At 32.4% G+C, this 13,754-nt stretch overlaps 3 protein-coding genes across 5 annotated transcripts; 2 read left to right on the top strand and 1 right to left on the bottom strand.

Annotated features, from left to right (window-relative positions):
* The first annotated feature begins 648 nt into the window (after window positions 1-648).
* Window positions 649-4,649, top strand: LOC108763609 (bolA-like protein 2). 2 transcript variants are annotated; one of them, XM_018511382.1, is made up of 3 exons: window positions 649-867; window positions 4,342-4,436; window positions 4,544-4,649. In XM_018511382.1, exons 1-3 carry the CDS (start codon window positions 805-807, stop codon window positions 4,638-4,640), a joined length of 255 nt encoding a protein of 84 aa, XP_018366884.1. In that variant the 5' UTR covers window positions 649-804; the 3' UTR covers window positions 4,641-4,649. The 2 variants fall into 2 exon arrangements, with proteins under 2 accessions (XP_018366884.1, XP_018366885.1); XM_018511383.1 differs by lacking the exon at window positions 649-867 and adding an exon at window positions 904-1,392.
* A 212-nt stretch (window positions 4,650-4,861) lies between these two features.
* LOC108763610 (mevalonate kinase-like) lies at window positions 4,862-6,260 on the top strand. The gene is made up of 2 exons (XM_018511384.1): window positions 4,862-5,822; window positions 5,947-6,260. The coding sequence occupies exons 1-2, from the start codon at window positions 4,881-4,883 to the stop codon at window positions 6,205-6,207; spliced, it is 1,203 nt and encodes a 400-aa protein (XP_018366886.1). The 5' UTR covers window positions 4,862-4,880; the 3' UTR covers window positions 6,208-6,260.
* Window positions 6,261-7,384: 1,124 nt separating this feature from the next.
* On the bottom strand, window positions 7,385-13,734 carry Tpcn1 (two pore segment channel 1). 2 transcript variants are annotated; one of them, XM_018511372.1, is made up of 12 exons: window positions 13,673-13,710; window positions 11,788-12,167; window positions 11,220-11,425; window positions 10,697-10,861; window positions 10,499-10,624; window positions 9,702-10,009; window positions 9,354-9,634; window positions 8,981-9,199; window positions 8,791-8,910; window positions 8,363-8,702; window positions 7,974-8,275; window positions 7,385-7,896 (listed from the first exon to the last, which is right to left on the bottom strand). In XM_018511372.1, the coding sequence occupies exons 2-12, from the start codon at window positions 11,888-11,890 to the stop codon at window positions 7,550-7,552; spliced, it is 2,517 nt and encodes an 838-aa protein (XP_018366874.1). In that variant the 5' UTR covers window positions 11,891-12,167; window positions 13,673-13,710; the 3' UTR covers window positions 7,385-7,549. The 2 variants fall into 2 exon arrangements, with proteins under 2 accessions (XP_018366874.1, XP_018366873.1); XM_018511371.1 differs by having other exon boundaries at window positions 7,550-7,896; window positions 11,788-12,139; window positions 13,673-13,734.
* Window positions 13,735-13,754: the final 20 nt, after the last annotated feature.

Genomic DNA, 13,754 nt, shown 5'->3' on the forward strand with positions numbered 1-13,754 from the left:
GTATTTGTTTTCAACAAATATTAATATTTGAAATGTTAAGAATCGAATAAATTTATGTTTAATATATAAAGTATAGCATATTAAAAATATATTTGAAGAGTAAAACAATTTTTACCACTCGGTTTATTAACAATAATAAAAAATATAACCAAAGATGTGATACTTCTGCCATTGAAACTGTTTGATGGAGAAAATGTGGGCAGCGTTGTTTCATCATCGCGAATCAAGAATATTCTATCAGTTGAGTAGTGCCGTTAAAGTCTCACTACAAATGCTTCTAAGCATTTGATTTACTAATCACAGAAAAAAATTGTACTAAATGATTTGTCAAAGAACGCTTCAAAACATTTATAGTGTCACGTTAACCTTATCTACTCGTCAGACATTACAGTATTACCAACTTCGATTTTTCAGTTTTACACCAAGTTGCCAAATCATTTCTTGAGCTAAAAATATTTATTGTTCTAAAAAATATATGTTTATCTTTGAAACTTTTACACAAATAAACACTAATATTTTTTGCATTTTAATTGCATTATAATCCATATTTCTTTAAATTTTAGAGCTATTTATTTCTTCAAATTTTAATGTTCAAATGTTGGCTACACTCCATATTTCTTTTGTATTAAAGCATTCCCCTCTCACTGGCCTCACTGCCTGCCTCAGCCTTACAACCTTCTTAAGACTTCACGATTGTCTATGATTTCTATGTAGAGGACCCTTGAGTCTGCTGAACGCAGGTCGCAGCCATTATTTAACAGAAAGTGTTTTCTATCAGAGAAACATTGCGGCTTGCGGCTGAATATGCCATATAGTGAGGAATACATTAAAGACAAAGTGACCGAGGGATTGAAAGCTGCACACGTGGTATGTAGATCGACTTTTCTGTCTTTTCGTTTCTCTGTTTTATTTTTCCATTACTTACGAAATAAAAGTGCATGACGTGGCATTTTGTTAGGAACCTCCTCTCGAAATTCTTGCCGATTAGTTTCGATTAGAAGATAGCTATTTGTGGAGTGACAAACGAGGATACTCGTATGACAGAGAATGCAGGGAAAGCTGCAGCTTGCTTTCATCACCTCCTTTGCTGTTCTCTTGAGATGCTGCATTACTTACCATTCTCATAGCGGAGAGGGCAAACCCCCTATGTACGGAGATTACGAGGCCCAACGACACTGGCAGGAGATCACGTTGAATCTGCCTCTTGACAAGTGGTATATTAATACCACAGACAATGACCTGCAATACTGGGGTTTAGATTATCCACCTTTAACGGCATACCACAGTCTCCTGTTAGGCCACGTTGCGAACAGGATAGATCCTTCCTTCGTAAAGCTGCGAGAATCCAGAGGATTCGAGAACACTGCACACAAGCACTTCATGAGACTGACTGTCTTAATTGCAGATATTTTTATTTATTTGCCAGCTATCACATATTTTATAATCAATTCACGTTCCTGGGACAATCGTCAATTTAGCGAGTCTAACATATTCAAATTTACAAGGAGAGACACTGCTGTTTTGACAGCATTGATCTATCCAGGATTAATACTAATAGATCATGGTCATTTTCAATACAATTGTGTGTCACTGGGTTTCTTTGTCGCCGCTGTAACTGTTTTGCTGCAAGATTCAATCGTTATTGGCTCGATTCTATTTGTCCTAGCGCTGAACTACAAGCAAATGGAATTGTATCACGCTTTACCATTTTTCTTCTATATACTTGGACGTCACACATCTAGCAAGACGAGATCCTGGTCTCACTGTATTCGCATGTTGATATACGTATCCTTCGCAGTGCTAGTAACGTTCTATGTTATCTGGATGCCGTTTCTAAAGAGTAGAGATTTATTTTTCAGCACGGTGTCCAGATTATTCCCTTTTTCCAGAGGCGTGTTTGAAGACAAAGTTGCTAATATTTGGTGCGCAATCAATGTTTTCTACAAATTGCGACAGATTTTCACGAACGAGCAATTAGCCAAGATCTGTTTAATAATGACAACGTGCGCAGTTCTACCGAGTTGCATCAGTTTATATTTATCACCTACGAGGAATGCATTTATACTGTCTCTAATAAACTCTGCTCTGGCATTCTTTCTTTTCTCATTTCAAGTTCATGAAAAATCCATTCTCTTGGTTGCTGCTCCGGTTTTACTGCACTTTCACAATGATCCTCTACCTTGCTTCTGGTTCTTGATCATCTCGCATTTTAGTATGCTACCATTATTTATAAAGGATAATCTGTACCTTGCTTATATTGGCACAATAATTTTTTATTTTTATTTCGTTTTTTGGATATGGCCCGATCTATTTTATAATGATAGAACAAACAGTTTGTTAACTAAAGATAAATCAAAATTGAAAGGTAGAATAAAACAATATAAAAAAGGTAAACTTATCTCAGATTTGTTAAATTATAAAAAGTCTTTGCTTTTGCTCACGTTCTATGGATCTATTTCAGGTGTGTTACTTCTTTCTATTATCAGCCAATTTGTAAAACCTCCTGAAAGGTATCCGGATTTATTTCCGCTTTTAGTATCGATATATTCATGCGGACATTTTCTAATTTTCTTTGTATATTTTAATTACATCCAACTATTTGTATTCAGGAAAGAGAACGCTGCAAGTAAAATCAAGTCACATTAAATAATGCAGCTACTGAAAACAGAGAATGTACAAATTGTTACATTTGTAAATAATAAATAAATAACTCTAAACATTTAAAATGGAATCGATCGTCATTGCTATCCTTTTTCCGCGACGTTGATTCTTTTGCTACACTTTTCTCACACTTGTTTCGTATTGTTATCACAAAGATTGTGTTTTTAGAAAGACCTAACAAAGAAAAATTGTTATAATTCTGTATGAGTAATTTAATTCATTATAAACTTGATATATTAATTATGATTAAGTTAACGGCATAATAATTTACATACATACAATAAATTATTTTACACCTGTTACGCATAGGTCAATTCTTTTTAGTTGAATTTCTTGCACAGTTCTTTTAACAATATGAATTTCTTGCATCATTTTTCTTTCTTTACTTCGCATTGGAGAAAAAAAAAGAAAAATAAACTGTACACAAGAAATTTAACTAAAAAGAACAGACTTCTTCTGTCTAAAGTTTTATGTACCAACACGTAAAATAAGGTTTTAAAATCTTAAAATTTTTTATTAACAGTTATCAACATGTGTGTAAAAGCAAATTAAAAAATTTAAATTTCATTTTATTTATGATTGTTAGTTTTTGCAATATCTACAGACAATAAATCAATATGCTAAGCTAGGTCATGGAAACTGAATGATTGATATGTATGTGTGCGTACACGTGTCTTCGTACTTATAATCTTAGTGTGCGAATAATATTCAATGCTAGATATTTAACTTTAATTGTTTATTCTATACACTCACAATTACAGTTATGCTTCTATTAATATTAAATACATATAAACATAACTAACAAGGCTAATGAGAGTCAAACGCTGATGATCAGGCGTAAGATCTTAAAAAATAATAAAAATTACTAATATTTTATTGATAAATGATGTCTTCTTTATTTTGAACGTTTCAACTCACTCTTTGGAGTCCTCTTCAATGATATAAATATAATAATATGATATAAATATGACATATAAATATGACTATTACTTGGGTTAAATATACAAGATGATGCTTGATTATATTTTTCGTATAAAAACGAAAAATATTTCGCATGATATATATATATATATATTTATACTTATATTTGTAATGTAATTTCTAAAATATCAGATAAATCTATCAAAAAACACCAACAAGAATTTAATATGTGAAATAATATTGTATATTACCTTGACATTTTTTTTTTAAATGCTGCATCATTGGTAATATATTTTACAGTATACTATTAATATAGAAAACAATTTTTTATTACACAGATTACATGCTAATATCTAGAAAACAAGATACATAGCCTTGAACGTTGCCCTAAGATTTCATCTTCACCTTAATTTACATTAACGTCAGTGCGACGTATATATGCATTTGGTATTTTTATAACACCATTATAACAAATCTCAACATTCTCTACTCTATATCCTAATCTTAACTTAATAAATAAATGAAACATCTGAGTTATGTCATCTAATTTAAACGGCATTTATTAATAAATTTAAGTATAATGTTGTACCGCTATCAAGTATGTTTACATTCAGATGTATGTATAGATATATGTTCTGACTGTGTTTGACATTTAGCGTTTATCGAATATTGATGCTAGGAAAAAAAATTATTTGTGTTCATTAAATGTCCGTTGATGGCTTTGTAAAGATATTGTTTGCAGTGTATTGTGTGTTACAGGAAGTAGTGGATCAATCCGACGGTTGTGGTGCGAAATTTTCAGTATTTGTCGTTTCTAATTTATTCCAAGGAAAACCGTTGCTGGTACGTCACAGGTAACATATCATTCTGAGATTATACATCAGTTTTAATGTTTTCTCATTTAAATTTCTTAATAAAATTCATGATACAAAGTTTCAATAATTAAAATTTTGTAACCCAGGCTTGTATATGGAGTTCTAGAAGAAGAACTGAAGACAATTCATGCCATTTCGCTAACAACATTAACACCAGAACAATGGGAAAAAACGAAAAATTGACTGTCGAATTTTGTTAAATCTCTTTTATGGATAGCAAATTAATAACAAATTGATGAAAAGCTAGTATTATTTACTTTTAATTTATACATCATAAAAGATTTAAACGAGTTTTTATATGGATGATCTTTCCTAGATCATCCCTTAAATAAATACATATTTCTAACAGAAATCTATCATAACAGATCTAATACATTCTATCGTTCAGTGTCATAGATAAAAGAATTTTTAATCATAAGAAAGATGATCGAGTTCAAAATATCTGCACCGGGCAAGATCATTTTATTCGGAGAACATGCGGTGGTATATGGAAAAACTGCTGTGGCGACTAGCTTAAACTTACGTACCACTGTTAAATTCACTGAACAGCGTAGATCACAACATTTAAGGAACATCATTAAGATAGAGTTCCCTGATATCAAATTATCTTTTAATCTTCCTTTTTACGTATTTCGAAACTATTTCTTTAGCGATAATTTCAGTTATCCATTGGTCAAAGAAAATAATCAATTGCATAGTTGTGTGAGTGATTTTCTCGATTCGATAAAGGATTCAACAGACAAGAGCAACAATGAAATTATTACCGAGGAACAGAAATTAAGTTTACAAGCGTTCTTTTATTTGCTCGTTTATATCGCCTATGAAGAATGTATCGATATAAAAGAAACTTCCTTGCACGTGCATTTATCCACAGAATTAAAAGTTGGCACTGGTCTGGGCAGTTCGGCATCATTCGCAGTATGTCTTTCAGCATGTTTTCTACATTGGTCGTTTCTACAGAAGGGCAATCATCACTCTACGTTTACCAAGGACGAACTCGATAAGATTTCGAAATACGCTCTAAACTGTGAGAAAATTATGCACGAGTCTCCGTCCGGAATCGACAATAGTGTGTGCACATACGGTTCGATAATAAAATTTCAACAGAAAAAGCTAGTGGACATGTTACCACATATATCGGATCTGAAAATTTTACTGGTTAATACGAATGTTGTTCGGAGTACAAAAGATCAAATCAAACAAGCAGCGCGTATAAAGAATTTATACCCTGGGATCATCAATCCTATTTTCGATATAATCGGTGATGTGTCGCAAAATGCTTGGGAAATACTTACAGAAATAAGCAATAACGCCGAGAAAGCTACAGAATCTGAAATAAAAGATATTTGGTTTGAAAAGTTATTGGTAAATGTTATGTTTATGAACTTCAATATATCATTTTGTTATATATGTTTTTATAACATTTTAAAAACTCATATATGTAATATATGTTGGAAATTATAACCATCTTTTAATGTACATTTCGCAGGTTCTTATCAATGTGAATCAAGGATTACTATTTTCAATACATATGTCACATGCAAAATTAGAGATAATTTGTGCAATAGCATCGACGCATTCATGTAGAGCGAAACTTACGGGTGCTGGTGGAGGTGGATATGCATACATTTTGCTGCCGCCAGACATTAAAAGCAAATCCATCGATCTTATGACAAAACAATTAGAAGAAGCGAGTTTCGATGTCACGATGACCAGTCTAGGTGGTAGCGGAGTGAAAATAGAACATTAATTTGGAATAAATGATTTATATATATTAGTAATTAATACTAGAAATTTAAAATGCTTATTACGGTCAAAACTGGATCTTCGTTGCTTAAATAATTCAATCTTGAATTATTTAAGCAACGAAGATCCAGCTTCGACCGTAATAGGCATTTTAAATTTCTAGTATTGATTGTGTTTCTCACATATACGGTCTAAAATAAAGATATTGATTAGTAATTAAATATGAATTAAAATAATATTATTATACAATGATATTCTTTGTGGAAGGACAGAGAAAAATATAAGTTTATATATAATATTTTGTATATACATAAATAATAAAGCATGTATTTATTAAATAAACACACGAGTTATCTCACATTAAAAATAGAAAAATAACAATAAAACATTCACGCTAATAATACATAACAATATTAGATATGTCTACAAATCGTATTAGCATCATACAGAATTGACTCGAGATGAAAGAATATATTTGCTTCATTCTTTTGATTAAAATATTAAATTTTGTAAATTAATAATTTATTTATAAGAAAAAAATTAATAAATATAGATATTAATAAATATAGATCATTTTGCTCCGGATCCCGCGATCTTCGAGTTCGCCCTAGCGATTTATTCTAATCAAATTAAGCTTTTTGTAATGCGATCTATAGAAGACGAAGACAACGTTGCTTATCATCTGTATAAAAATAATATCAAAATGATATGATCTAATATACAAGATTATTTTTTATAATATACTTTGTAATATTTAGGATTAAAGTATATTTATATTTGCCGCATACATAAATTATTATCACTATGAAACTGCATTAACGTGAGTTCAAGAAATAATTATTTTCTAAAAATGAATCTTCGTAATATTTATGACTAGTTTGTAATATCAAAATCTATAAAGGAAGTTATTCGTTTGTGTTAAAATTTTATAATTGTATCTTTTAGAATTCTATCGATCACTACACGGAGAAATTTTTTTTTTAGAATGTAGCTTAAAAATAGTCCTGGGACATTGTACTTCGAAGAATTTTATAAAAATTTCTCTCATTCATTAATAAAATTATAATAAAATATAAAATAAGTTTGATCAATTTTACTAAAGTGCATGGTAAAAATTTTTTTAATATTGTATTGTACCAGAACTATCATATTTTCAGAATAAATTAAAAAAAAATTCTCTCCGTATATAAAATAAAATCTTCACTATATGAAACATTAGCTTTTCCTACTATCAAGATATATTCGTTAATGCTTAAACTAGCTACGTTGTTGATAAATGCGAATGTAAGCGAGATATTTATATAAATTAATCTTCAAAATACGGTCTAAGTCAAAAGTCATCTAATTTACTGAGTAGATATACTATCGTTTTGCTGATGACGCAAATTATCGTTTAGTATAAGATGATCGGTATCAGAGATGCCTCCATCGTTGCCTCCATCTTCCACGTTGTGTGTTACATTAGGTGTAAGTTGCTTTTCTTCGGACTTTGCTTCGGCTATCCATTCATTTATTTCATACGTATACATCTTTCTCTGTAAAACCTCTCGCGTTCGTGGCCGTGAACCGATAAAAAAAGTGCTTCCTCCAACAACTAAAGAGTTGCGTAAATCTTCCAGAATTTGAAAATCTTCGATTATGCATTGCAATTCATTCCATTTTAATTCTACTTTTTCGTGGAGCATTTTTTCTTCTAAAAATTAAAAAAAAAACAAAAATTATAAAATTGACGAAAAAGATCTCTATTACTTAAGTATATATATTTATTACCGTCATGCTTGGAAGTTGATTTTTTATACTGTATCCTAAATCGAAAAGCTTCCAAGAAACTGGATACCACAATAGTCAGTACGATCATAGTCACCAGATAAAATATCATGAAGTATATCCTTGTGTACATTCCCGCAGTAAATGCGTATGCATCCATTTGTACATACCAATTATTAACAACTGTTAATTCGAAAAGTGTAATGCTACTCGCTATGATATTGTCGAAAGTGTTAAGATAGTAATATCCCAACTCCGAGCTATCATTGACAGAATACCGATAGAAATCTTTAATAGGCGTATCCCTATTGAACACATTTAAAAAAATTAGATTTATATATAAAAAGTTAAGAGAAAAAATATATAATTATCATAACTGATTTGATACTAACTGGCAACAATCGCGCATGTCGTATCCGGCAAACAGTTCCATTCCAATGATTGCGAAAAAGTAATACAAGACCAGCATGACAATCGCTGTCGAACACATCTGGGGAAATAGAATTACGAGAGTGCCGAAAACATCTCGATAGCGTTTCTTAATCTTAAATAATCTCAGTGTTCTGAGAGGTCGGAACAAAACCAGAAATGTAGCTGACGGGAATATCATAAGAGCGCACATAGCGACGCTGGTCATTACTGTTGTCCCGAAATCAAAGAGATTCCATCCAGAGCTCAGATAAGATTGAACACCAAGAGCTAATACTTTTATGAATGCTTCAGCAATGAAAACTGTAAATTTATTTACATATTTTAATCAAGGATTTTTCACATTTTAAGATATTTGTTTTAGGAAATTATTATATTTTTTTTTACTCACGTTCAGCGAACAATAGAGTATCCCAACACGCAGCGAATGCGTGCACCGATTTCTCAAGACAGTTACTTGGTTCAAAGATTCTTATTATCATGGCGATGCAATTACCGATGATGATCATATCTGTAAAATTACAAATGATGAAATACAAGGCATTCTTATATATAAAATTATTTACACATATTATACTTACACACCAAAGTTTCAAAATAAGACCACTTGATCATAGCATTGGCTCCTTTGCACAGCGTTTGCAAAGGCCACCACAGAGTGCGATACCACGGTACCTCAGAATATTGCAAGGACCACTGAAGTGTATTGGTATCATAAATCGACAAGAATTCCTCGCAATTTAGAGCGCCACTTTCCGATTTATTCATATGACAAAACATTAAAACAATGTCACATATGGCTACAAAAATCATATATTATTATTGTAGATATAAAATTATTTCTATTACTTTCAGAGAGAGTTTTGTACGGCATGAAATTTGAGTACATGTTGTATGCGCGTTTGACAAAGAAATAGTACTAAAGTTGATCAAAAAAAAATCTTGTATACATACATTTATTTGGAGCATAATATCGCATCAATCCTTCAAATTGACGAAATCGTATCTTATCAGGGTTTTGCTTGGAAACCAAAAGTTCGAAAGCGTGTTGACACGCTTTTCTTTTGTGCAGGAACAATTTCTTGAATTTATCGCGCTCGCAAGATGTGAATGTCTCGTTTACCACCGCCAGCATTAAATTCATCATTACGTACAACATGGTACACAAATAAGATACAAAGTATATCGCGTACCACTTATTTTGGGAATATGACGGCATCATTACATCAGGAAAGCTACAAAGTGCGTTGTCGATAAATTATATTATTAAATTAATTAGATTGTCAGATTGTATCTACTCACTTGGCAGTGGTAAGAAGAACGAACAGGCTGACAAAGCTATCTTGCATCGTGGCGAAATGTCCGTTTATTTCACAGAACATATAATAGCCCAATACGGTATATACAATAATCAAGAAAAAAAGAAGCCCCAGCATATCTAGGATAGGTGGTAGCGTAAAAAGTATTTGCCTTATGAATCTCCTTACACCACCGCAATATTTCGTGTCTATTAAAAAGATCGGTCTAAGAGCGCGCGTTACACGAACATGTGAGGATTGCCGCACTAGAACTGTCATAGCTTCGAGAAACATGATTGCTAATGTAATGCACTGAAATAGAAATTATTATGAATAAGAGTATTCGAAAGAAGTCAATAACCTAGCTCCATAATCGGCAACCGTTACATTTTTCATAATAATTTCAAACCATCATTCTCTATTCATGTAAATTTCATGAGGAATATCGCGACACGTCTGACATTGCACTAATTTCAAAATTCATTATGTAAGTAAGCTAATAAGTCATTACATATTCGTTGCAGTATCCATTACTCATCCGCACAATGCGGTCGTTGATCGTTAATAAATACACGATTACTGTCTGATACTCTATACATCGTTGCATAATAATGATCAGTTACAAGTGTACGAACGAGCAACTTTTGGATAATCCGATTATATGAATAATCCATTTTTCTATCAACACACAGGTGTTTACGAAGACACCTTCGTAAACACGTTACTAAACTATGATGCAATATTCTGCTTTTTCAAACATTTGTAATTTATGTAGAAATATTTCCAGTAAAAGTATCTTACTTTTAACATTGTACGTTTGTGTTTTAACATAGGTGCCCAACCAGTCCATCTCAGCTTTAAAGTCAATTGCACACCGATAGTAATTAACGCAAGTAATTCTACCGAGCCATGTACCCATACTGGTACCTACGATAAAATATATACATGAAAGATATCGATAAAGAAAAAGTGGTATGCTGTTTATCTATGCATAAATACTTTGAATAGCGGTAGAGCAGGCTCTTCTACAAATGCTAAAGACAAGAGAATTAACGAAATCAGTAAATCCAATCCATTGTACCAACTGTTGTGGACTAAGAAATACGCCGGCATATCTTCAGGATGCCTTGGATGAGAATCAAATTTTTCATTGTTTCTACCTTCCTGAAATAATAATCACTTTGATGATAATGATAAAAATAATCATATCTTAATCTTGATTATCAATAAATTATAACTTGGTAGTACTTAACATCTCACATATCAATGCAATATTGTTTAATTATGGAATACTTACAATGTGAGAAATATAAACTATACATCTCTGTATATTACATAATAACTACATAGTAATGTTGTATAATGTAATGTACTATAGAATACAATAGGTATCCTTGAAAAAAATAATTGGCCACTCAATTTTCCGCAAGCAGAACAGATACATGCAAGCGTACATGTAATCTCTGCATTCTGTTAATTATTATCATTTTAGATAAGACTTGTATAATCAATATATAGTTACCTCTAAATATATTGCAGCTTCGCGACAATTCATTTCCCAATGCATTTTCCAATGCACGTCGCATGTAGTGAACACTGTATTCTCGGTCATGCTTTCAGTTTGACTTGCTTCGCACTTATAATTCAGCTGATTAGTGTCATTAGCATTGCCAAATGACGACCTTACATGACTTCCTGAAGAAGGCGAGGACAGCATGGAACCATATTCTGCAAGAAAAATATGCAATTATCTCAATAATCATAACATACCTTTAAAAAAAAATCCTAAAAATTTCTCGATAAATAATAAGTATTGCAATTAAATACTTTCATAAATTAATAAAATTTCACAAATATAAAGCGTAATCTGGTACATTTGTTAAAGAGAAATTATTTCTACACGGCTACATGCCGTCAACAAAGAGTCTCAGGTAGAATAGCGATTTGTCTCGTCCGAAAGAGACAGTCGTTCAAAACAATATCCTTCCTGTCAACAGTGCGCAATTCACAACATCGTAGCCATTTCGTAGCGCAGGATACAGGAACTTTAGATGTATCTAGGTCAATGAGAATGTTTTAGGGAGACTTACGTCGATTCGAGCCATTAGTAATCTCCTGATCGAGCGGCTGGTTTGTATCGTTGTTGAATCGTTGATAATTGGCGTCGGGCTCACTGAGCTGCGACGAAGACATTGAAGCGAGCGCGTATCCCTTCCGCCGTCCACGTCGTCCAGCTAACGCGCGACTGCACTGGCTGTACTGTGCCTATGCGCGCTCTCCCAACGTCGGCGCGTCACTATTGACGGGCCCTGGGAATCCTAGGATCAGCTCTTTGCTTTCAATGTGTTGGTGTACACGGACGATTCCACTGACTCCAACTGCGCGACGTACTAAGCGCGTGGGTGTATATAGGCGAATGTGTGATATGTTCCATGTTATCATCTATCAACGAGAAATGCATTGGCGTTATCTGCAATAGAACCAAAACAGACGTGCACGCCCATGTCTTGGAGAGAAAAAGCGAGAAGAAAGTGCAATCCTGTCGATCTCCATTGTGTCATTCGTGTCCTTCACGGCCCGCGATTAGTTACATCACTGCATTGCCATCTGCACACTTATCTAGTATTTTTTTCAACTGAATGTTATAATCAGAATGTTTATATAATGAAAATTTTTCAATAAGGCATATTTCTATCTCGATCTTACTATCTTCTTCGCTCAGCGATATAACGGACTTTCTTTCTAAATTGCAATCGAGAATCTTGCGTATTGTTAGAATTTTATATCTATATAGACGTTTACAATTAATAAATGTTGAATTATGTATGTAATGTAAGATTCGGACACAATTTGTGGGAGCATAGACTTCTATCGTTGTTTTATTGAAGCAAAATACAAGGTTTTAAAGTTCGTGCAAAGAATAAAGACAGATAGTCAGGATATAACACTCGTCGATTATAAATATAATCGTATCGTAAAAAATCACACGTAGAAGTTAGTAATCTACACTAAGAGTTAATTGTCCCTGGCCATATATTAAAGAGCACAAGAATACGATTCTTTATCTTTCGATAATAACGGCCGAATGCTACTACATTTCTCTCTCGTGCATTTATGTATAAAATTACGTATGATCTGAGCGTTCAACCGGTCTCATGTAATTGTACACTCGGCCGACTCTTATCAACCGCAAACGTACCGAGCAATTAAAAATAATACCTTATCACAAAGTAATAATTACTTCCTAATTATTCCCATAATTTATAGAATTACGTAAAAATTACAAAGGGAGATAACATAGAATTAATGCAAGGAATTTCAACTTTGCAAGAATTTAAGTAATGCCCATTGTATATCTGTAATAGAAAATAAATGGTTTTTTTTTAATGCACTAATGGTCTCCCCTAATTGATTTTCAACTGGTAATTCAGTGTAATTTTAAATTCTTCAAATGATTTTTTTTAATTAAATAAGAAAAATTGTTTTCGGTTATTTTTTTTTTTAATATATCGCTAGTCCTGAGTAGTGACCATAGGTCTGTCCTTAAGCCTATTCTTTTTAAGTGAATTCTTGCTCGATTCATCCTTTCTATTTTTCTTTTCACGTCGGGAAAAAAGAGAAAAGATGAACGGGACGAGTTCAGGTAAAAAAAACAGACCTTTTTTTTAGTTAAATTTCTTGCATCATTCATTTTTTTTGTTCCCTACATGGAGAGAAAAAGAGAAAAGATAACTCAAGAAGTTCAGGTAAAAAGAACAGATATCTTGTAACTTTTTCCCTAAGGCGGAAATGAGAAAAGTGATAAATTTCTCCATTACCTTCACAAAAAAAAAATTTTTCACTTTCGTGTTTCTGCCTTAGAGAACAAGTTACTTGATCATTACAATTTTAGTTTACGTATTAGATACAGAGAGAAAACACGATTTTTATTTCTTGTGCTACGAAATCAATATAATCTATTTGTAAATCACGTACGTAAATTTCCATGTCGAATTCGAGAAATGCTTCCCGCGTGGCGTACATTGCAATTGTAAATTTCACTTGTCATGTGCGCGTA

Source organism: Trachymyrmex cornetzi, unplaced genomic scaffold, assembly GCF_001594075.2.
Source record: "Trachymyrmex cornetzi isolate Tcor2-1 unplaced genomic scaffold, Tcor1.1 scaffold37, whole genome shotgun sequence".
Classification (NCBI taxonomy): Eukaryota; Metazoa; Arthropoda; class Insecta; order Hymenoptera; family Formicidae; genus Trachymyrmex; species Trachymyrmex cornetzi.